This window comes from Kogia breviceps, chromosome 11, assembly GCF_026419965.1.
Source record: "Kogia breviceps isolate mKogBre1 chromosome 11, mKogBre1 haplotype 1, whole genome shotgun sequence".
NCBI classification, from domain to species: domain Eukaryota; kingdom Metazoa; phylum Chordata; class Mammalia; order Artiodactyla; family Physeteridae; genus Kogia; species Kogia breviceps.
The window spans coordinates 76,946,422-76,970,595 of record NC_081320.1 but is presented as its reverse complement, the minus strand read 5'-3'; the positions used below and the strand labels follow the sequence as shown (position 1 = coordinate 76,970,595).

Sequence of the window (24,174 nt, the reverse complement as noted above, 5' to 3'; positions counted from 1 at the left end):
CTCAGGGCATTGTTCCCCTGCAACACATTGTGAGCAACACTCCCATCAATGCCAGTAGCCCACCAGCCCTGTTTCTTTCAAAATTATTTTATTGGGTAGCTATCAGCCACTTAGCCTAACCACTCAAAGTGTAGAAATGGAGCTTCTCCAACTTGAGCTAAGCCCGTTTAATTCATCAGCATTGTGTGTTCCTGATGCCCCTGGTTCCCACATGCAAGTGCTGCAGGAGGCCTGGGAAAGAATGTGGCAAGTCCCCTTCTTCACAGAGATTACAGTGTGGCAGAGGTTTGTGAAGACACCACTACCAGGATGATGTCCCTGAACCGCCTGGGCAAACACTCCCTTGTTGAACTGTAGGCCCTCACATCTCTCCTGAGACTCTCGTCACTTCCTACATCCTACTCCTTACTTGGTTGGCCTTTTCTGCATCTTCCACAGCCCCAGCACAAGCCAAACACGCAGCTAAGGTGGAGAATAAATGCATGAACAAATGCAAAATCTTTTCCTCTTCTGTATTCTTTCAAGGTAGAAATGCTTCTCAGAAAAGAATCAAGCAAAATCCAAATGCTTTAGTGGGATGCATTGTTTGGGTCCCTTAATTTACCGTAGGGGTCGCCAAGAGAAGCTAGTGTGATTTTTTAAAAAGCAGAGGGAGCCAGGGGCTATCAAAGGCAGAGTGACAGAGTCTCCCTGTGAGTTTTGCTGAGAGCGCATTATGCCAAAGTCCAATAAATGCACCAACGTCAGTTTCCCATCCCAGCTCCCATTTGGCTCCCAGAAAGAAAAGGGAAGCAAAACTCCTGTTATTGCCCCAGCTGGGGTGGGCTGGGAGAGGGTCCTTCTATCTGACAGGAAGGGTGTCAGGAGCAGCTACATCCTGTTTGTGCTCTACCAGGCATCACACTTCCCAGGACTTCCTTCTCTGTGGCCTTGTTTTCTTTCCAGATTTCTCTCCAGATTCCCTGACATTCCTTTGTTTTTTGTTACAGCTCTGGGGCATAATCAAGCAAGGATACAAATGCAAAGGTAAATGTTACTTTGTTAAAATTTTTATTTTATTTTATTTTTAAAATTAATTTGTATTGGAGTATAGTTGCTTTACAATGTTGTGTTAGTTTCTGCTGTACAGCAATGTGAATCAGTTATATATATATATATATATATATATATATATATATATATATATATCCCCTCTTTTTTAGATTCCCTTCCCATTTAGGTCACCACAGATCACTGAGTAGCGTTCCCTGTGCTATACACTAGGTTCTCATTAGTTATCTATTGTATACATAGTAGTGTATATATGTCGATCCCAATCTCCCATTGTTAAAATTTTTAAATGTGACTTTTGTGGAAGGATTCATATTTGTCTGAGGGAAACTTTAAAGCTCTTGGCATCCCAGAGAAATTGGGGCTCTGGGGCTTCTGGCAACTGAACAGTTAATGGTCCAGTAAAGGACTCCCTGAAGTTTTGGAGATCCCAGGATGGAATTTTACTGCTCTTACAAAGAGCAAGGAAACCACACTTATTGTCCCACACACATCTAACCCCCATCTCTAAGATGTCTTGCCCATGATCAGCACACATTTAAGGTGGGAATTCTGAGGAGGGCAAGCCTAATGGAAATACTGTACATAAGAACTTTGTCCTTCAAGGGAAAAAAAAAAAAACATGCTCATTTCTGTAATACATATGCATTTCTTTCTACTCTCACATAGCTATTCCTTTCTCTACTAAATCACAGATGATGATGAGAAAAGAGGAGATGCATTTGCCCCTTTCAATGAATTTGTTCATATACTTCCCCCATTTAATTGAAATTTATAGCAATTGAATAAATATATATTTGATAAATGCAATAGGAATGTTTGGCTACTTGTAGATATATGATTATTACACATTATTGGTGTTCAGAAAACTGCTGGATATTTTATGCAGACTGTTTATACTGGTTCTTTTAAGAATCTGATAATGCTCTTGAAAAATATAATAAAGCCACAAAATGAAATATCTTAACCACAGAATGCCTTCAGATTAATAATGTTCCCTTGTGATGCCTTTTTTCTCTAACTGTCTTTCAGTATTTGGCCCTCATTTTACATGAACAGGGAACTTCCTTGAACCTCTATGGGAGCCACCTTTTAGTGCTCAAAAAACAAACAAACAAACAAAAAACCTCTTCCCTTTTGTTCTCTGAATCAGTTGACTTAGTCTAACTTGAATTTTTACTTTCAAGCAGCAGAGATACTGATTTCTGCCCCTTATCCCCTAGACACACACAGACACATACAAACGCACATATACACAATTTTGTGAAGATGAAAATCAATTAAACCCTAGGATCTCTGTTCAGATGGTATTTTCTCTTAAAGACATATAGGGTGAAAAGTCTAATTAAAATAGATCAGACATGTCATTGCAATTTGATCTTTCCCTGATGTTATTACAAAACCATTTGAAACAAGACCATTTAGGGGAAAATGGGTATTGGAAATAGTGAGAAAATTCCTCTTTGATGGTGAGAGAAATATACCCTATAAAATGATCATATCTGTTCAGTGATTCTAAGAGAAATGTAGGACCCTCATCGTATGAAGTAATTGTGTTGCTATCTTCCAAAGTGGCCAAAATTTTGTACCCCAAGTAGCAATTAATATCTACTTTCTTAACTAAAGCATCTAATGGGAAGGCCACAGAATCTGCTGCATGCCATTTCCAAGCCATAGTCAAATCTGAGACATGTTTACTGAGCATATGCTCACCTTGTCTTCTGTTTCTATGCCAAGAAAGGAAGCAAAAGATATAATCGCTTGCTCTGGAAAAGGTTTTGGGAAATGAAGAAGAATAGAAAATGCAGACAAATACTGAATGGAGGGACACCTTGCTGTAAATAGAGGCAACTGTAGGTCCTGGGAGAGACTAGATGCTGAGGCTTCTCACCCTCATTCTGTCTCAGGGAGCCTCTTTGTGGGGAATCCATCTTGGTCTGGAGAAGAACCCCAGTCCCATGTAATTTGCATTTAGTTTTGGGCAGAGGCAACTCCCCATTCAGGTTGCCCCTGCTTCTTGCTCCCCAGCACTTCAGTGAACTGTGTAGAAGAAGCAGCTGAACAAATATAAGAGAACTTTAGGAACCCCAGGAAGGGAAGAGAGTCCCACCGGCCCTTTTACTAGTCCTAGACACACCCTGTGGACCTGAGATTAAACACAGAAACAAGGGTAGGGTAGGGGAGGCGTGAGAGCCCAAACGCCAACCTGGAAGCCTGGTCAGAACCTGACATGTGGTTCACACTAATCACCTGTGATACTTTTGGTTGTTTCAGACTGTGGAGCCAACTGTCATAAACAGTGCAAAGACCTCCTGGTTCTGGCCTGCCGGAGATTTGCCCGGGCGCCCTCCTTGGGCAGCAGTCATGGGTCACTGCCTGGAAGTCCCTCGTTGCCTCCAGGTAATGTCGTCGACTTTCTTTCCTACTGCGATTTCTCTCTGCTCACCTTCCATGCCTGCACTTGGTTGGGTTCTGGATCTAAAGCTAGTCAGAGCCATTATAAACATGAAGGTCTTCAGGGTAAGCAGCAGTGGCTAAAGACCCTTGAACCCTACATGCTCCTTTTGGCTTTGGGGTCTCAATAACATGCAGTTCACCTGAGGTCAATTTCATTTCGCCTCTAGTCTGTTCCTCTAGGACATTGCCTGTAGGACTCCTGTTGTTTGCACCCACTTTGACGGTTTGCTGTGAAGCAGTCAGATGTATGATTAATCACAATAATCACAGTAATCTTTCCCCTTCCAGTGCAGGATGAGGTGTTCGAGTTCCCTGGCGTCGCAGCTGGACACCGAGACCTGGACAGCAGAGCCATCACACTGGTCACAGGCTCCTCTCGCAAGATCTCCGTGCGGCTGCAGCGGGCCACCACCAGCCAGGCCACCCAGACCGAGCCTGTGTGGTCAGAGTCTGGCTGGGGGGACTCAGGGTCCCACACCTTCCCCAAAATGAAATCCAAGTTCCATGACAAAGCAGCAAAGGACAAAGGCTTTGCCAAGTGGGAAAATGAGAAGCCCAGGGTGCAGGCTGGTGTGGATGTTGTTGACCGAGGCACTGTGTTCGAACCAGACCAGGATGAAGCTGACATGGTTGAGACCAGACAGGACGGTGAGGTCAGTGCTGGTCAAACCACAAATAAAATCAGAAGAGGGAGGCTGAAAGCGGCTGAGATGGGTGTTATAGTGAGTCCACAAGGCAGCCTGGTAGTTTTGAAAGTAGAATGGTTGGGAATCAAGACATATCACTTTTAGTCTTGGCTTTGGCTAGTTTTGTGACTCTGGACAAGTGGTCTCTTCTCCTTGGATATCAGTTTTATGATGTATAAAACTGAACCGAATGGGTTCTAAAACTCAGTGAAGGTTTCCATGTCTGTATACAGATGTGATGTCCAGGGACCCTTGACTGTTGCTTGTATCCAACATAACAGTACGCTATACCCATCAGCTTAGTTTTCCAAGCTAGAATCAGGGTCCAAACTCAGAGGAGGCAGTGGAAGCAAAAGACATGTAGATAGAGAAGGAGAGCTGGAAACTCTTGCCCCTACTTAAAAAAAAAAAAAAAAAAAAAAAAAAAAGGCTTTTGACAGCATCATGGAGGAGAGGGAGGTGAATATCAGAGACATGGGACCTCAGGGTTCTATATGTCAGGCTTTGCCTCCACACAAAAAGTATGTTCAAATCATCCAAAGCAAATTGGGAAACATATGGAATTTGTTAGAACAAGCTGAAAATATAAATTGATTCAAGATGGACTTAGATAAATTTATTAGTCAACAGTCCATAGTGTATTAAGAAAAAGGATTTGGGGAAATTGGTGTCACATTCCTAACCTAAAAGTAATGTCATGGAGGGCAGCCATTGCCTCCCTACTGAATCATTTTCATAAACAGAATATTAGGTTAGGTAGAGATCCTACTGGATCAAGCCAGTGCTCTTTTTTCTTATGACTGGTCCTCCACATTCCACCCGTCCTCAGGAGATCTAAGCACACAATCTCCATAGTTTCCTATGATGAGAAGATCGCCAATGACCTTTAACCAAAATTCCTCTAGTTCCTTCCTCGTGGAAGACAATTAGTAAGGATGCCGCACATGATCTTCAGTAGTATGAAGTTTATTGTAAGTTCCTGCTGAGCCATTGTTTCCTTTCTTTTAACACCAACTTTTAAAACAGCTTTATTGAGATATAATTTATGTACTATAAAATTTACCTATTTAAAGTGTATCATTCAATGGTTTTTAGTATATTCACTGAGTTGCACAACCACCACTACAATCTAATTTCAGAACATTTACATCATGTGCTGGGTGGACTACATGATCTTTTATTTCCCTCTATAAATCTTGAGTATACAAGGCACTGATCATTTGAGATGTTCCCTTGAAATTATCTGATAAACTGCTTTCTAGGAGTAGTCTTATTTTTTTAAATGAGATCCGGCCATACAACAGGTTCTGATTCGTATTGCAGGAAGGCTGACTTCAGGCTGAGGACACTGAAGGCAACTGTGTTGGCATTTGGAAGGAGCAAGATGAGACGCTCTGAAGAACACTCCAAAACTCAGGAAGTTATCTGAAAAGATATCTGGACATTTACTGCCTTGTGACACTGTGGGATCTCCCTGACTGAACTATGGGACAGAGGATTTACCCTATGGACTATTTATTTCCTCCTTCCCAGCTCCTAGTGAGGTGCCACAAAGACTGTGTTATGTAGTTGGTAGTTTTCTCTCCTATCTTTCCCTAGAGCCATTTATATACGGGTGAAATGAAAGCTTTTGTGCATGTACTTGATATTCATTCTCTAAACGCAGACTTTGCTTTTTCTGTGAGAATGTTATTTCAGTATTTTTATAAAGTTTTGAGGGGGGTGTTTAACGAGGAGTCGATTTAAGGGTCTTTTTGTGTGCTTTTTTGATGGGACCAGGACTTACTTTTTTGAGGGACAAGGAAGCTCTTCCAGACTTGGAAGGCAGTGGTTCTTCTAATGATGATCTGCTGCAAGGAGAAGCTGTTTACATTGTTCTTACCATACAGTTGCTATTATAATGTGTAACAAGTCACACTTCTATAATCATATAAGTCTCGCCAATTCTTCATCACTAGGTAGATATGACACAGCCATGAAAACTATCCTAATATTTATCATTGCCATGGGGGAAAATTAACTAAATACATGTCCCAACTTACTAGGTTTAGCCATCTTTCATAAGACTGCTATTAAGAAGTATGAATAACAATTTAAAAGATCAATTCAAGTTTTGGGGAATAAAATTCAGGAGAAAAACCATCCCTCAAACCCCTTACTGAAATGCAATTAAAAAAACTCAACCAGCAATTTTAAAACCTCAAAATAGTTTTAAGAATTTTGTTTGTTATAAAAAAAACCCTTTTTGGTTGTGAAAGAGAGCTCTCATGCTCTTCCTAAGAAATTGCCATCATGATTAAGAAGAGTCATAGAAAGCAAATCATCACAAACCACCTTTGATTAACATTTCATTAAACCTTTTAAAGTGTCAATATTTTGAATATCTTCCTTTGACCCAACATTACTAGACGTGGGTCTGTTTCTTACATGATGAGAGGAGAAAGAACTTGGTTGAAGATGTTCAAAAATAGAGATGGGTTTGAGCCTATGGGTGAGGAGAATGAACTGCTACCAAGTGCTCAGTCAGAAACTGGACCCACAGAGGTGCAATGGTCTGCATTTGGGAGTTTAAGTGTATATAATCCATGCAAGACTGAATTTGTTTCTTTTGGGGCAGTCGCTTCAATAAAAAAATGCCTTTCTTCTCATTTTCCATTAGGTAAATGAAGACAGTTCTGTTCAGCAAACACTTGTTGAGTACCTGCTCTGGGCAGGTCCTGTGTTAGATGCACAAAGAGGAACAACTCTTCGTCTCTGCCATTGGGAGCTGAGAGCCCATGGGCATTTAAGGCAAGATGACTCCTTAAAATAGAGTTTCAAATTTGCTAGAACTGACTTAATCATGCCAAACAGATTCAGAAATCAATTTGCAGAGATATTGCAAGTTAAATGAAGTTATTAGGTAAGGGAGTTGTGATTAAGCTCGAAAATATAAGAACTCACCATTTGCAAGCACCTCAGAAAGCAAATAGCCATCCCCAGTGTTGGTTCCATGTATATATACTCTCTATTCCTATTCATAAATGCAATGAAATACATGTTAACAAAATTAAAAAGAGAAAATGGCAATTTAAGTACAAGAAACCCTTCTTGTGTGTGTGTTTTCTGTTGTTTTGGTTAATGAGTGTTAAGACTATTCTTTTTCTTCTCAAAGCAGTTATTTCACTTGCCACTTAGTTTGGGTTATTTTTGATTTTTCACATATAAGAAGAGTTTTATAGGATCAGCCTTCCTGTTACAAAGATACTAAATGAACCTCGAGTAAAAACAAACCAAAAAAATAATAAAACTAACATATTATGTGTATATATATGCGTAAACTATTTTTGTATAAAATAGTTTTACTATTTACTTTAACTGTAAAATAATATTAATTTATAGGGTCTTTACAAAGTACTTCTACATGTACTATTAGACTTGATCCTTACAACAACTCTATAAGGTAGTTGAAGAAGAGGGTAAAGTCTCTCCTTCTCAAATGTGAAAACTGAGGCTCAAATAGATGTACATGACTTGCCCAGGATCTCATGACTACAGCTAGCAGAGATGGGATTTAAATCTGGCTGTGGATTGCATGCCAAAGGTGTGCTGTGGGAATCTCATTTGACTGAATTTACCTCCTCAGTCAAAACTCAAGGTGTTGGGCTTCCCTGGTGGCGCAGTGGTTGAGAGTCCGCCTGCCAATGCAGGGAACGTGGGTTTGTGCCCCGGTCTGGGAGGATCCCACATGCTGCGGAGTGGCTGGGCCCGTGAGCCATGGCCGCTGAGCCTGCGCGTCCGGAGCCTGTGCTCCGCAGCGGGAGAGGCCACAACAGTGAGAGGCCTGCATACCGCAAAAAAAAAACAAAAAAACAAAAAAACAATGAAGGCAGGACTCCTAAAGAAGGAAGTGCCAAACTGTTATTGATGGCAAGAAGCTTAAGCATTCCTAACATAAACACCTTGAGTTTTGACTGAGGAGGTAAAGGAAAAAGGATGAAAGGAGCAGTTATGGATCAAACAAAACACAACAGAATGCAGTGTTGTAAACCTTGATTGGATTCTGAACCAAAAAATAAATAAAGCAGACATTTTTGGAGGGCAACTGTGGAAATTTAAATGTGAACGACATATTAAATGACATGGAATGAATGTTAATTCACTCCAGTATGATAATGATTTTATGGTTACGTAGGAGAATGTCTTTATTTTTAGGAGATAGCTGGTGAAGTAGTTAGGGATGAAGTATCAATGTCTGCAATTTACTTAAAAAAAAGAAAGTTTTTATGTAGAGTGATAAAGCAAATATGGCAAGATGTTAATGATTGTTAAATTTAGGTAGAGGGTATGTAATAGGGAAGAACCTCTGTATTCTATTACAAGTTAATCACTAAAGGGATGTTCCCTATAAGCTTAAATTATACATGATGGCCCATCTCTGGGAAACCTGCCTCCTAGGTAATGAGCTAAGCTAAAATACCTTTGTTTAGCTCACAGGAAACATCCTGACCAAGCCCACCTGTGAATGACTGCAGGCAGAAAGAAATTAACACATCCCTTCCGGAGGCTGACCAGAACCAGGAAATGTTTGACTTTACTCCCTCCCCTTTTAGTATAAAAGAAACCTGACTTCTAACTCAGGCAAGATGGTTCTTTGGGATATGAGGCTACCATCTTCTCCGTCTGCTGGCTTTCTGAATAAAGTCACTATTCCTTGCCCCAGCAACTCTATTGATTTATTGCCCTCTCTGCAGTATGAGCTTGCACTTGGTAACAAATTTTGGTGCAGTCAGCGAGGAGTCTTGCTGCTCCTGGCTAGCCAGCCCTGGTTGGGGAATTTTCAGTTAAGGCCCTAGCAGCTGCAGGGGTCACTTGCCCTGAAGATCCTCCTTTCAGATTTCCCCAAAGTGGCGCTGGTTGCCCCAACGCTTGGCAGTTGGAGCAAGGAATCAACACTTGGGAACCAATGGGCTCCAGACAGCAGGTAAGTCACTCTGGTGTGTACAGTTGGGATTTTCTTTCCTCCCTGGGACTTTTTCTCTGGAATAAGCCAATTTTTTTTGTATTTGAGTGGGGTACCCTGTTGATGAGAGAGAAGAGTTGTTGGACTTTTACCCAATTTGTGAACTGGTTCATTTGTTTCTTTAGATGCTAGCATTTGTGTGTATAGTTTGTGTTTTGCTTGTCTTGAATTTCTGTCTTTAAAAATGGGGAAAGTTTCAACTATCCCTAAAGAAAATCCTGTGTGGCACATTTTGTATAAGTGATCTGATTGTAGCTATGAACCCACGGGTGAGAGGAAGATATTTTTTTGTAAAAATGTGTAGCCATAGTACCTGTCAGGAGTTTAGGCAGGGTTATCTTGGGGCCCTGTGCACCATGTGTTAATTACTGTGTTAATTGCTGTGTTAATTACACAATTTATGGTCTCCTGTGTCGTTGGTGTATATAAAACCCCAAGACCAAACTTGAGGGTTTATTTAGGATTTTCTGTTTGTCCTTTGGATTTTTCATTTCATTTTGTTTGGTACTGTTTCTCCATTTACAGCCAAATCAATTCTGTGATATTTAAAACTTTTTTTTTTTAACATCTTTATTGGAGTATAATTGCTTTACAATGGTGTGTTAGTTTCTGCTTTATAACAAAGTGAATCAGTTATACATATACATATGTTCCCATATCTCTTCCTTCTTGTGTCTCCCTCCCTCGCACCCTCCCTATCCCACCCCTCTAGGTGGTCACTAAGCACCAAGCTGATCTCACTGTGCTATGCAGCTGCTTCCCACTAGGTATCTATTTTACGTTTGGTAGTGTATATATGTCCATGCCACTCTCTCACTTTGTCACAGCTTACCCTTCGCCCTCCCCATATCCACAAGTCCATTCTCTAGTAGGTCTGTGTCTTTATTCCCATCTTACCCCTAGGTACTTCATGACCTTTTTTTTTTTTCTTAGAGTCCATATATATTTGTTAGCATACAGTATTTGTTTTTCTCTTTCTGACTTACTTCACTCTGTATGACAGACTCTAGGTCCATCCACCTCACTACAAATAACTCAATTTTGTTTCTTTTTATGGCTGAGTAATATTCCATTGTATATATGTGCCACATCTTCTTTATCCATTCATCTGTTGATGGCCACTTAGCCTGCTTTCATTTCCTGGCTATTGTAAATAGAGCTGCTATGAACATTTTGGTACATGACTTTTTTTTGGTACGCGGGCCTCTCACTGTTGTGGCCTCTCCTGTTGCCGAGCACAGGCTCCAGACGCGCAGGCTCAGCGGCCATGGCTCACGGCCCCAGCCCCTCTGCGGCATGTGGGATCTTCCCGGACTGGGTCACGATCCCGTGTCCCCTGCATCGGCAGGCGGACTCAACCACTGCGCCACCAGGGAAGCCCCATGACTCTTTTTGAATTACGGTTTTCTCAGGGTATATGCCCAGTAGTGGGATTGCTGGGTCGTATGGTAGTTCTATTTGTAGTTTTTTAAGGAACCTCCATACTGTTCTCCATGGTGGCTGTATCAATTTACGTTCCCACCAACAGTGCAAGAGGGTTCCCTTTTCTCCACACCCTCTCCAGCATTTATTGTTTGTAGATTTTTTGATGATGGCCATTCTGAGTGGTGTGAGATGATATCTGATTGTAGTTTTGATTTGCATTTCTCTAATGATTAATGATGTTGAGCATTCTTTCATGTGTTTGTTGGCAATCTGTATATCTTCTTTGGAGAAATGTCCATTTAGGTCTTCTGCCCATTTTTGGAATGGGTTGTCTGGTTTTTTTTTGATATTGAGCTGCATGAGCTGCTTGTAAATTTTTGAGATTAATCCTTTGTCAGTTGCTTCATTTGCAAATATTTTCTCCCATTCTGAGGGTTGTCAAATGGAGGAAAGAATCAGGCAAAAAAAACCCCCAAAACCCTGTCTGTTCTTGTCCAAGAGTGGCACATTCCCAGGGAGAAGAGAAAGTTTCCACTTGACTCCTAAAATCACCAAAAGCTACAAATAGAAGTGTCTTTTCCATAAATACTAGTAAAAAGTGTTTAGCCATCTAGACAGGTGATCTTGATTTCTCCCATCTGCCAGAAACCCAATTTGAATCCAATCTGTTTTGTAACTGATGGGTTTTACATTGTTGTACCTGATTCATGGCTGAAATTTTGGAATGGGAACTATGAGGTTCCTGTGTTTGTATGTGTGTTATAGATGCATGGCACTGCCAAAATTAATTTGTAATAGAGCTCTATTTAATTAGCTTAAAGGAAATTAAGCACTTATATAAATACTGAAATACAAAAGACTGGCCAGAATGAATTTTGGGTTCATGTGATCTAGGAAATATTCAGTATTGAATTAATATCTGTTATTAAAGTTAGCTTAAGCTTGCTTGTTTGATTAATACAGACATGTCTTTAGAGTCATCAATTTAGGTGTAATACATTTATTGTACCTAGGTTTACTAGAAATCAAGTAAGACCTTATTATTCCTGTTACAAAGTTTGTCAGTAAGAAAGATAACAATATGACAAAACTTTTAAGTAAATAGAGGTAAATGAGGTAAGAGTTTTAGATAAACTCTATAGGAATAATTATGTTTTGGGAATGTCTAACTAAAATAGTCTCTCCAGATTTTCATAACTTGAAACTAAACTAAGTTAAATGAAGAGAATTCATTGAGTATCTGGGTCATTTCAAATAGGATAAAATATTAGAACATTAATTGCTGGGCAGTCTAAGTTTACCTACCTTTGCCTTCTTAGGAGAGGAAGACTACAGCATACGTTTGTCAATCAGGAAATGCTAGTATGAGAAACAGATACGGATAGTCATTGTATTATTTTTAAGGCCTTTCTGAAGGTTTGTAGTTTTAAAAAGTTGTGGAAAAAAAATAATTACTGCTTCTCTTACTGGAATTCATCAAAATAGCAACAATGAGAATAAAAACAAACAAACAAACAAGCCAAGCTCCATTTGCAGAGAAACTCGAAGAGATGTGAAATACTAGGCACAACAGAAGAAAGATAAAAGCATCAGAGAGGCTTGTAGGAGAACATAGAGAGAAGTTGCTGTAGTGAAGAGGGATTCAGCAGCTGCAATATAAACAAACAAACAAACAGCAGGCAGTGACAAGTACCCCTCTCAGCACAGAGGGGCACAGTCTGAAGTGCAAATCCTCAATCCATTGTTTAAAATCAAAGGAGTGGAAACCAGCAGGTGGTGGTAGCTTCCTGAATCTGGCCTGGTTCTGAGAAGCAGTAGGGAAGGAACAGGCAGATGGAATATTTGCAAGAAGTGATCTGTCTCTAAGATAGCAAACTGCTAGAGAGTCTTTGTGATGGAAAAAAAAAAAAAATCCCATAGTTGCCAATCCCTGCCAATTAGCCTTTGGTAAGCAAAGTTACATGTAAAACCTAGGATCATAAGACAAATTTCACCTGGCCTGGATATTATCCTGGCTTCTTTCCTACAGGAACTTCCTACAAATTTTGGATAAGAACTCAAAATTAAAATGGTTAAGACAAAACAAAACCCCAGAACATACTAGAGGGAAAAAAAGGATAGTTAAATGTGAGACCTCTCACCAGAAAAAAACAACACTGTTACAAAGCTAAGAACTAAAGCCACTTAATGAATTCCTGATCCCAGAAACCATGATAATAATAAACACTTACTTTTGTAATATCTTTATTGGAGTATAATTGCTTTACAATGGTGTGTTAGTTTCTGCTGTACAACAAAGTGAATCAGCTATATGTATACATATAATCCCATATCCCCACCCTCTTAAGCCTCCCTCCCACCCTCCCTATCCTACCCCTCTAGGTGGTCACAAAGCACTGAACTGATCTCCCTGTGCTATGCGGCCGCTTCCCACTAGCTATCTATTTTACATTTGGTAGTGTATATATGTCAGTGAATGCTCATTGTTTTAAGCTACTAAGTTTTAGGGTGTTTTGTTACACAAAATATCCTACTTTGTGATTAAACCATGTCGTTTGGATTATCTTCTCTACTGCACAGAAATAATTTGCACCTCTATCAGATAAAAATCATTTGCATCTTAACAAATTTTCTTCAAGTTAGCATCTGGGCCCTAATCCATAATAAACAGTATATCAAAGTTACATTCTCCTAGAAGAGTTTTTCAACCTCTGCACTACTGACATTTGGGTGTGTATAATTTTTTGTTGGAAAGGGATGGGGGCTGTCCTGTGCATTGTAGGGTATGCGACTAGATGGCAGTATTACTCTGTCTTCCCCCTGAAGTTGTGACAATCAAAAATGCCTCCAGATATTTCCAAATGTCCTCTTTGGGACAAAATTGCTCTTGTCTGAGAACCACTGCCCATGCATCAGAATCATGTGGAGGTCTTGCTCAAGCACAGATTGCAGGACCCCATCCACAGAGTTTCTGTCAGGGGGGTGGGGCCTGAGAACTTGCATTTCCAATGAGTTCCCAGGCAGTGCTGAGTGCTGATGCTATTAGCTGAGTACTGCATTTGAGAATTGCTGCTCTAGGAAGTCAGCTAACTCTTAAGCCGCTCTTTAGACACTGCTCTAGAATGACATCCAAAGGACAGTGCAGCCATCTTTTGCCTTATTTCCAGGTTCTGGATGACTTTTCTTAGTAATTCTTTCTAAAGAAATATAAGGTGAATGCAATTCTACATAGTTATAAACACTGGAACAAAACTCTAAATCTTCTAAATATCAGAATAAATACAAAAACCAAAACAAAGATTCTCTATGACTTGTTATAAAAGTAGAAAACAGAACCTAAAATAAGACAGAACTAAGTTCAAACATCTGTCATATAAATATAAATGGGCTAAACTCAATGATTTTTTAAAAAGATTCTCAGACTGATAACAAAGAAAAATCCAATTCTATGATGTGTGCATGAGACTTCTCATGAGTGATTCAGATGGTTGAAAAAAAAAGCAAAGATAATAATGGGCAAATGCAAAGAGAAAACACTAGTCATAAATATAATATCACATAAAATTAAATTCAAGGCAAAAGGCACAAAAAGAGACAAAGGCAGGCTGATTTTTAATGCTAAAAGATACAATTCACAATGAAAATTTAATAATTGAGTATTTTTGCTCCAAATTACAGAGCATCAACATTTATAGAACAGGAACTAAAGGCAATTCAAGGAAAAATACACAGAAATATATTAATGGCATAAGACATTTATTTTCACCTTACTCAGCACATGATATACCAAGCATCAAGTACACAAAAAATAAGTTGCTAGACCTATGCCATCTAGTACAGTAGCCACTGACCACACGTGGTTATTGAGCACTTGAAATGTGGTAAGTCCAAATTGTGGTGTGCTATATGTATAAAACATGTCAGATTTCAAAGACAGTGCACAACAAAGAAGGTAAAATATGTCATTAAGAAATTTTGTACATTGATTACATGTTGCAATGATAACATTTTGATATAATGAGTTAAAATTATCTTTAATAATATATTTTATTTACCATTTTTTTCACTTTCTTAACATAGCTACCATAAAATTGTAAATTGCGTATGTGACTTGTGTTGTATCTCACTTGGATAGTGCTGCTCCAGAAGAACTAAAAAATCAACAAGGTAAATCTAAATAATTGAAACAGCTAATACATATATGGTGTATATATATACGTATACATATCCATGTATACATATACATATATGCTAACACATATGTGTTCTAGACACTGTTCTAAATACTTTGCATATATTAATCCATTTAATCCTTACAACAACCCTCAGAGGTAGATGTTATCATTATAGCCATTTTACAATGAGGAAACTGAGGCATAGAGAAGTTAAGTAATTTGCCTAAGATTCCAGTAATGAATCTGGGATTTTTTCTTTTCTTTTTTCTTTTTTTTAAATGGTACGCGGGCCTCTCACTGTTGTGGCCTCTCCTGTTGTGGAGCACAGGCTCTGGAAGCGCAGGCTCAGTGGCCATGGCTCGTGGGCCCAGCCGCTCCACAGCATGTGGGACCTTCCTAGATCGGGTCACGAACCCGTGTCCCCTGCAGCGGCAGGCGGACTCTCAACCACTGAGCCACCAGGGAAGCCCTGAATCTGGGATTTTGATCCTGTTAGTATGGCTTCAGAGTCTGTACTCTAAACCATGATGTTAAAAATTGATATATATATAAAGGGAGGAGCTTCAAGATGGCGGAAGAGTAAGATGCGGAGATCACCTTCCTCCCCACAAACACATCAGAAATACATTTACATGTGGAACAACTCCTACAGAACACCTACTGAATGCTGGCAGAAGACTTCAGACCTCCCAAAAGGCAAGAAACTCCCCAGGTACCTGGATAGGGCAAAAGAAAAAAGAAAAAACAGAGACAAAAGAATAGTGACAGGACCTGCACCAGTGGGAGGGAGCTGTGAAGGAGGAAAGGTTTCCAGACAATAGGAAGCCCCTTCGCAGGCAGAGACTGTGGGTGGCAGGGGGGGAGGCTTCAGAGCCACTGAGGAGAGCGCAGCAACAGGGGTGCAGAGGGCAAAGCAGAGAGATTCCTGGACAGAGGATCGGTGCTGACAAGCACTAGCCCAAGAGGCTTGTCAGCTCACCCGCCATGGTGGGGAGGGGGCTGGGAGCTGAGGCTGGGGCTTCGGAGGTCGGATCCCAGTGAGAGGACTGGGATTGGCTGTGTGAACACAGCCTGAAGGCGCTAGTGCGCCACAGCTAGCCGGGAGGGAGTCCGGGAAAATGTCTGGAGCTGCTGAAGAGGCAAGAGACTTTTTCTTGCCTCTTTGTTTCCTGGTGCACAAGGAGAGGGGATTAAGAGTGCTGCTTAAAGGAGCTCCAGAGACGGGTGCAAGCCACGGCTATCAGCGCGGACCCCAGAGACGGGCATGGGACGCTAAGGCTACTGCAGCCACCAAGAAGCCTGTGTGCAAGCACAGGTCACTATCCACACCTCCCCTCCCGGGAGCCTGTGCAGCCTGCCACTGCCAGGGTCCCGTGATCCAAGGACACTTCCTGGGGAGAACACACAGCACACCTCAGGCTGTTGCAACGTCACGCCGGCCTCTGCCTCTGCAAGCTCATCCTGCACTCTGTACCCCTACCTCCCCCCAGCCTGAGTGAGCCAGAGCCCCCGAATCAGCTGCTCCTTTAACCCAGTGCTGTCTGAGTGAAGAACAGATGCCCTTAGGCAACATACACACAGAGGCGGGTCCAAATCCAAAGCTGAACCCCGGGACCTGTGCGAACAAAGAAGAGAAAGGGAAATTTCTACCAGCAGCCTCAAGAGCAGCAGATTTAATCTCCACAATCAACTTGACGTACCCTGCATCTGTGGAATACCTGAATTGACAACGAATCATCCCAAATTGAGGAGGTGGACATTGGGAACAATGATATATATATGTTTTCCACTTTTTCTCTTTTTGTGAGTGTGTATATGTTTGCTTCTGTGTGTGATCTTTTTCTGTATAGCTTTGCTTTTACCATTTGTCCTAGGGTTCTGTCAGTTTTTTTTTTTTTTTTTAACTTTAAAAACTTTTTTTCTTAATAATTATTTTTTATTTTTTATTTTAATAACTATTTTATTTTATTATACTTTATGTTATTTTGTGTTCTTCTTTCTTTCTTTCTTTCTTTTCTCCCTTTTATTCTGAGCCGTGTGGATGACAGGCTCTTGGTGCTCCAGCCAGACTTCAGGGCTGTGCCTCTGAGGTGGGAGAGCCAAGTTCAGGACACTGGTCCACAAGAGACCTCCCAGCTCCACGTGATATCAAACAGTGAAAATCTCCCAGAGATCTCCATCTCAATGCCAAAACCCAGCTCCACTCAATGACCAGCAAGCTACAGTGCTGGACACCCTATGCCAAACAACTAGCAAGGCAAGAACACAACCCCACCAATTAGCAGAGAGGGTGCCTAAAATCGTAATAAGGCCACAGACACCCCAAAACACACCACCAGACGTGGAACTGTCAACCAGAAAGACAAGATCCAGCCTCATCCACCAGAACACAGGCACTAGTCCCCTCCACCAGGAAGCCTACACAACTCAGTGAAACAACCTTACCCACTGGGGGCAGTCACCAAAAACAATAGGAACTATGAACCTGCAGCCAGTGAAAAGGAGACCCCAAATACAGTAACTTAAGAAAAATAAGAAGACAGAGAAACACATAGCAGATGAAGGAGTAAGGCAAAACCCCACCATACCTAACAAATGAAGAGGAAATAGGCAGTCTACCTGAAAAAGAATTCAGAATAATGATAGTAAAGATGATCCAAAATCCTGGAAATAAAATGGAGAAAATACAAGAAACATTTAACAAGGACCTAGAAGAAATAAAGAGCAAAAAAACAGTGATGAACAACACAATAAATGAAATTAAAAATTCTCTAGAAGGAATCAATAGCAGAATAACTGAGGAAGAAGAACGGATAAGTGACCTGGAAGATAAAATAGTGGAAATAACTACTGCAGAGCACAATAAAGAAAAAAGTATGAAAAGAATTGAGAACAGTCTCAGAGACCTCTGGGACAAATTAAATGCACCAATATTCGAATTATAGGGGTCCCAGAAGGAGAAGAGAAAAAGAAAGGGACTGAGAAAATATTTGAAGAGATTATAGTTGAAAATTTCTCTAATATGGGAAAGGAAATAGTTGATCAAGTCCAGGGAGCACAGAGAGTCCCATACAGGATAAATCCAAGGAGAAGCATGCCAAGGCACATATTAATCAAACTATCAAAAATTAAATACAAACAAAAAATATTAAAAGCAGCAAGGGAAAAACAACAAATAACACACAAGGGAATCCCCATAAGGTTCACAGCTGATCTTTCAACAAAAACTCTGCAAGCCAGAAGGTAGTGGCAGGACATATTTAAAGTGATAAAGGAGAAAAACCTACAACTAAGATTAGTCTACTCAGAAAGGATCTCATTCAGATTTGACGGAGAAATAACAACCTTTACAGACAAGGAAAAGCTAAGAGAATTCAGCAGCACCAAACCAGCTCTACAACAAATACTAAAGGAACTTCTCTAGGCAGGAAACACAAGAGAAGGAAAAGACATACAATAACAAACCCCAAACAATTAAGAAAATGCTAATAGGAACATACATATTGATAATTACCTTAAATGTAAATGGATTAAATGCTCACACCAAAAGACACAGACTGGCTGAATGGATACAAAAACAAGACCCGTATATATACTGTCTACAAGACACCCACTTCAGACCTAGGAACACATACAGACTGAAAGTGAGGGGATGGAAAAAGATATTCCATGCAAATGGAAATCAAAAGAAAGCTGGAGTAGCAATTCCCATATCAGGCAAATTAGACTTTAAAACAAAGACTATTACAAGAGACAGAGAAGGACACTACATAATGATCAAGGTATCAATCCAAGAAGAAGATATAACAATTGTAAATATTTATGGACCCAACATAGGAGCACCTCAATATATAAGGTAAATACTAACAGCCGTAAAAGGAAAAATCGACAGTAAAACAATCATAGTAGGGGACTTTAACACCCCACTTTCACCAATGGACAGATCATCCAAAATGAAACTAAATAACGAAACACAATCTTTAAATGATACATTAAAGAAGATGGGCTTAATTGATATTTATAGAACATTCCATCCAAAAACAACAGAATAGGGTTTCCCTGGTGGTGCAGTGGTTGAGAGTCCGCCTGCCGATGCAGGGGACACGGGTTCATGCCCCGGCCCAGGAAGATCCCACATGCTGCGGAGCAGCTGAGCCCGTGAGCCATGGCCACTGAGCCTGAGTATCCGGAGCCTATGCTCCGCAATGGGACAGGCCACAACAGTGAGAGGCCCATGTACCGCAAAAACAAACAAACAAACAAAAACAACAGAATACACATTCTTCTCAAGTGCTCATGGAACATTCTCCAGGATAGATCATATCTTGGGTCACAAATCAAGCCTTGGTAAATTTAAGAAAATTGAAATCATATCAAGTATCTTTTCTGACGACAATGCTATGAGACTAGATATCACTTATAGGAAAATATCTGTACAAAATACAAACACATGGAGGCTAAACAATACACCACTTAACAACCAAGAGATCACTGAAGAAATCAATGGGGAAATCAAAAAATACCTAGAAGCAAATGACAATGAAAACACAATGACCCAAAACCTATGGGATGCACCCAAAGCAGTTCTAAAAGGGAAGTCTATAGCAGTACAATCCTACCTTAAGAAACAAGAAGCGGGCTTCCCTGCTGGCGCAGTGGTTGAGAGTTCTCCTGCTGATGCAGGGCACATGCGTTCGTGCCCCAGTCCAGGAAGATCCCACGTGCTGCGGAGCAGCTGGGCCTGTGAGCCATGGCCACTGAGCCTACACCTCTGGAGCCTGTGCTCTGCAACGAGAGAAGCCACAGCAGTGAGAGGCCCGCGTACCACAAAAAAAAAAAAAAAAGAAAAAAAGAAACACGAAGCATCTCAAATAAACAACCTAACCTTGCACCTAAAGCAATTAGAGAAAGAACAACAGAAAAACCCCAAAGTTAGCAGAGGAAAGAAATCATAAAGGTCAGATCAAAATACATGAAAAAGAAATGAAGGAAACAATAGCAAAAATCAATAAAACTAAAAGCTGGTTCTTTGAGAAGATAAACAAAATTGATAAACCCTTAGCCAGACTTATCAAGAAAATAAAGGGAGAAGACTCAAATCAATAGAATTAGAAATGAAAAAGGAGAAGTAACAACTGACACTGCAGAAATACAAAGTATCATGAGAGATTACTAAAAGCAACTCTATGCCAATAAAATGGACAACCTGGAAGAAATGAACAAATTCTTAGAAATGCACAACCTGCCGAGACTGAACCAGGAAGAAACGGAAAATATGAACAGACTAATCACAAGCACTGAAATTGAAACTGTGATTAAAAAATCTTCCAACAAACAAAAGCCCAGGACCAGATGGCTTCACAGGCGAATTCTATCAAACATTTAGAGAAGGGCTAACACCTATCCTTCTCAAACTCTTCCAAAATATAGCAGAGGGAGGAACAGTCCCAAACTCATTCTATGAGGCTACCATCGCCCTGATACCAAAACCAGACAAAGGTAACACAAAGAAAGAAAATTACAGGCCAATATCACTGATGAACATAGATGCAAACATCCTCAACAAAATAATAGCAAACAGAATCCAACAGCACATTCAAAGAATCATACACCATGATCAAGTGGGGTTTATCCCTGGAAGGCAAGGATTCTTCAATATACGCAAATCAATCAACGTGATGCACCGTATTAACAAACTGAAGGAGAAAAACCATATGATCATCTCAATAGATGCAGAGAAAGTTTTTGACAAAATTCAACACCCATTTATGATAAAACCCTCCAAAAAGTAGGCATAGAGGGAATTTTCCTCAATATAATAAAGGCCATATATGACAAACCCACAGCCAGCATCATTCTCCATGGTGAAACACTGAAACGATTTCCACTAAGATCAGGAACAAGACAAGGTTGCCCACTCTCATGACTATTACTCAACATAGTTTTGGGAGTTTTAGCTACAGCAATCGGAAAAGAAAAAAATAAAAGGAATCCAAACTGGAAAAGAAGTAAAGCTGTCACTGTCACTGTTTGCAGATGACATGATACTATACATAGACAATCCTAAAGATGCTACCAGAAAACTACTAGACCTAATCAATGAATTTGGTAAAGTAGCAGGATACAAAATTAATGCACAGAAATCTCTTGCATTCCTATACATTAATGATGAAAAATCTGAAAGTGAAATTAAGAAAACACTCCCATTTACCATTGCAACAAAAAGAATAAAATATCTAGGAATAAACCTACCTAAGGAGACAAAAGACCTGTATGCAGAAAATTATAAGACACTGACTAAAGAAATTAAAGATGATACAAATAGATGGAGAGATATACCATGTTCTTTGATTGGAAGAATCAACATTGTGAAAATGACTCTACTACCCAAAGCAACCTACAGATTCAATTCAATCTCTATCAAACTACCATTGGCATTTTTCACAGAACTAGAACAAAAAGTTTCACAATTTGTATGGAAACACAAATGACCCCGAATAGCCAAAGCAATCTTGAGAAAGAAAAACGGAGCTGGAGGAATCAGGCTCCCTGACTTCAGAATATAATACAAAGCTACATTAATCAAGACAGTATGGTACTGGCACAAAAACAGAAATATAGATCAATGGAACAGGGTAGAAAGCCCAGAGATAAACCCACAAACCCACAAACATATGGTCACCTTATCTTTGATAAAGGAGGCAAGAATATACAGTGGAGAAAAGCCAGCCTCTTCAATAAGTGGTGCTGGGAAAACTGGACAGCTACATGTAAAAGAATGAAATTAGTACACTCCCCAACGCCATACACAAAAATAAACTCAAAATGGATTAAAGACCTAAATATAAGGCCAGACACTATCAAACTCTTAGAGGAAAACATAGGCAGAGCACTCTGACATAAATCACAGCAAGATCCTTTTGGACCCAGCTCCTAGAGAAATGGAAATAAAAACAAAAATAAACAAATGGGACCTAATGGAATTTAAAAGCTTTTGCACAGCAAAGGAAATCATAAACAAGATGAAAAGACAATCCTCAGAATGGGAGAAAATATTTGCAAATGAATCAACAGACAGAGGATTAATCTCCAAAATTTACAAGTAGCTCATGCAGCTCAATATCAAAAAAACAAACAACCCAATCCAAAAATGGGCAGAAGACCAAAATAGACATTTCTCCAAAGAAGATATACAGATTGCCCGCAAACACATGAAAGAATGTTCAACATCATTAATCATTTAGAGAAATGCAAATGAAAACTACAATGAGATATCATCTCATACCAGTCAGAATGGCCATCATCAAAATATCTACAAACAATAAATGGTGGAGAGGGTGTGGAGAAAAGGGAACCCTCTTGCACTGTTGGTGGGAATATAAATTGATACAGCCACTATGGAGAACAGTATGGAGGTTACTTAAAAAACTAAAAATAGAACTACTATATGACCCAGCACTCCCACTACTGAGCACATACCCTGAGAAAACCATAATTCAAAAAGAGTCATCAACACAATATTCATTGCAGCTCTATTTACAAAAGCCAGGACATGGAAGCAACCTACGTGTCCATCGACAGATGAATGGATAAAGAAGATGTGGCACATATATACAATGGAATATTACTCAGCCATAAAAGGAAATGAAACTGAGTTATTTGTAGTGAGGTGGATGGACCTAGAGTCTGTCATACAGAGTGAAATAAGTCAGAAAGATAAAAACAAATACCATCTGCTAACACATATATATGGAATCTAAAAAAAAGAAAAAAAATGATCATGAAGAACCTAGGGGCAAGATGGGAATAAAGACGCAGACCTACTAGAAAATGGACTTAAGTACACAGGGAGGGGGAAGGGTAAGCTGGGACAAAGTGATAGAGTGGCATGGACATATATTCACTACCAAACATAACATAGATAGCTAGTGGGAAGCAGCTACATAGCACAGTGAGATCAGCTCGGTGCTTTGTGACCACCTAGAAGGGTGGAATAGGGAGGGTGGAGGGAGGGAGACACAAGAGGCAAGAGATATGGGGACATATGTATATGTATAATTGATTCGCTTTGTTATAAAGCAAAAACTAACACATCATTGTAAAGCAATTATACTCTAATAAAGATGTTATAAAAAAAGAAAAAATCATGCTTTCTCACTTTTATTGAAAATAAGTATATTGAAAAAAAATTGATATATATACATATTAACTCTGGCTTCTGAAAACAGACTACGTCTCCAGTTCTATCTTCTTCAATGAAACTATCACAAAGATTGACCATATGTTAGGTCACAAGGAAAACATCAGTAAATTTCCAAAATTTGGAAATAAAAGAGAGAAAACTTTATCATAATTCTATAAAATTAGAACTTAATGGCAAAACCAGAAAAATAAAATCTCTAAAATGCAGACATCAAAATAAAACAAAACCCACCTCTTCCAAATCTTTCAAAACTCTTGAATCAAAGAGGAAATTGGGGCTTCCCTGGTGGCGCAGTGGTTGAGAATCCGCCTGCCGATGCAGGGGACACGGGTTCGTGCCCCGGTCCGGGAAGATCCCACATGCCGCGGAGCGGCTGGGCCCGTGAGCCATGGCCGCTGAGCCTGCGCGTCCGGAGCCTGTGCTTCGCAACGGGAGAGGCCACAACAGTGAGAGGCCCACATATCCAAAAAAAAAAAAAGAGGAAATTGAAGTTGAAGAATTTGCAAGAAATGATCATGGAAACACTATACATACTTCCTACAGGTTCCACGTAAGTACTACTCAGAGGAAAAGTTAAAGACTTAAATATATGAATACATTAATCGACAAGAAATGATAAAAATAAACCACTACTTTGCTCAAATCTAGACCCAGAAAAGGAAGAAATGAAAACCTAGTTAAAATGGGTAATTTCTAGGAAAATACAATCTGCAAAAACTGACTTAAAAAAAAAGTGGAGTCATTGAAAACCTGCTGTTCAAGATTATCATGAGACTCAAATAGTTCTACTAGAAAATTTTATCAAACTTTTAAAGTATAGATTAATTCAGTGTAACTTACATTGTTCTAGAACACAACAAAGAGTTCTAAAAACCTTAAAATAAACATAACATTGACACCAAAACCCAATAAGAATTGCCCCAAATAAGAAAACTGGAATAATCTCATTTATGAATATCAAGGCAAACCTGAAATATTTTAAGCACAATGCAAAATATGAAGGTTCATACCAGGAATTTAAGAATGGTTCAGTATTCACTTATCTATGAATATGTGATTATGTTAATAAAATCTAAAGAGGAAAATTATATGACCATCTTAATAAATGCTAAATAAACATTTGACAAAATTCGACACACATTTTGATTTTAAAACTTTTGAAAATAAAAGTAGATT

General features: G+C 39.7%; 1 protein-coding gene across 5 annotated transcripts in view; it reads left to right on the top strand.

The window, feature by feature from the left end:
• The window catches only part of RASGRP3 (RAS guanyl releasing protein 3), a 106,267-nt gene extending 98,990 nt beyond the window's left edge, over nt 1-7,277 (top strand). For all 5 annotated transcript variants that reach the window (XM_067007820.1, XM_067007822.1, XM_067007823.1 and 2 more), the window contains 4 exons: nt 990-1,026; nt 3,325-3,450; nt 3,796-4,160; nt 5,517-7,277. In XM_067007820.1, the coding sequence (XP_066863921.1) occupies nt 990-1,026; nt 3,325-3,450; nt 3,796-4,160; nt 5,517-5,525 (537 nt within the window). In that variant the 3' untranslated portion in view covers nt 5,526-7,277. The remainder of the gene's footprint in view (nt 1-989; nt 1,027-3,324; nt 3,451-3,795; nt 4,161-5,516) is intronic.
• The last annotated feature ends 16,897 nt before the right edge of the window (nt 7,278-24,174 follow it).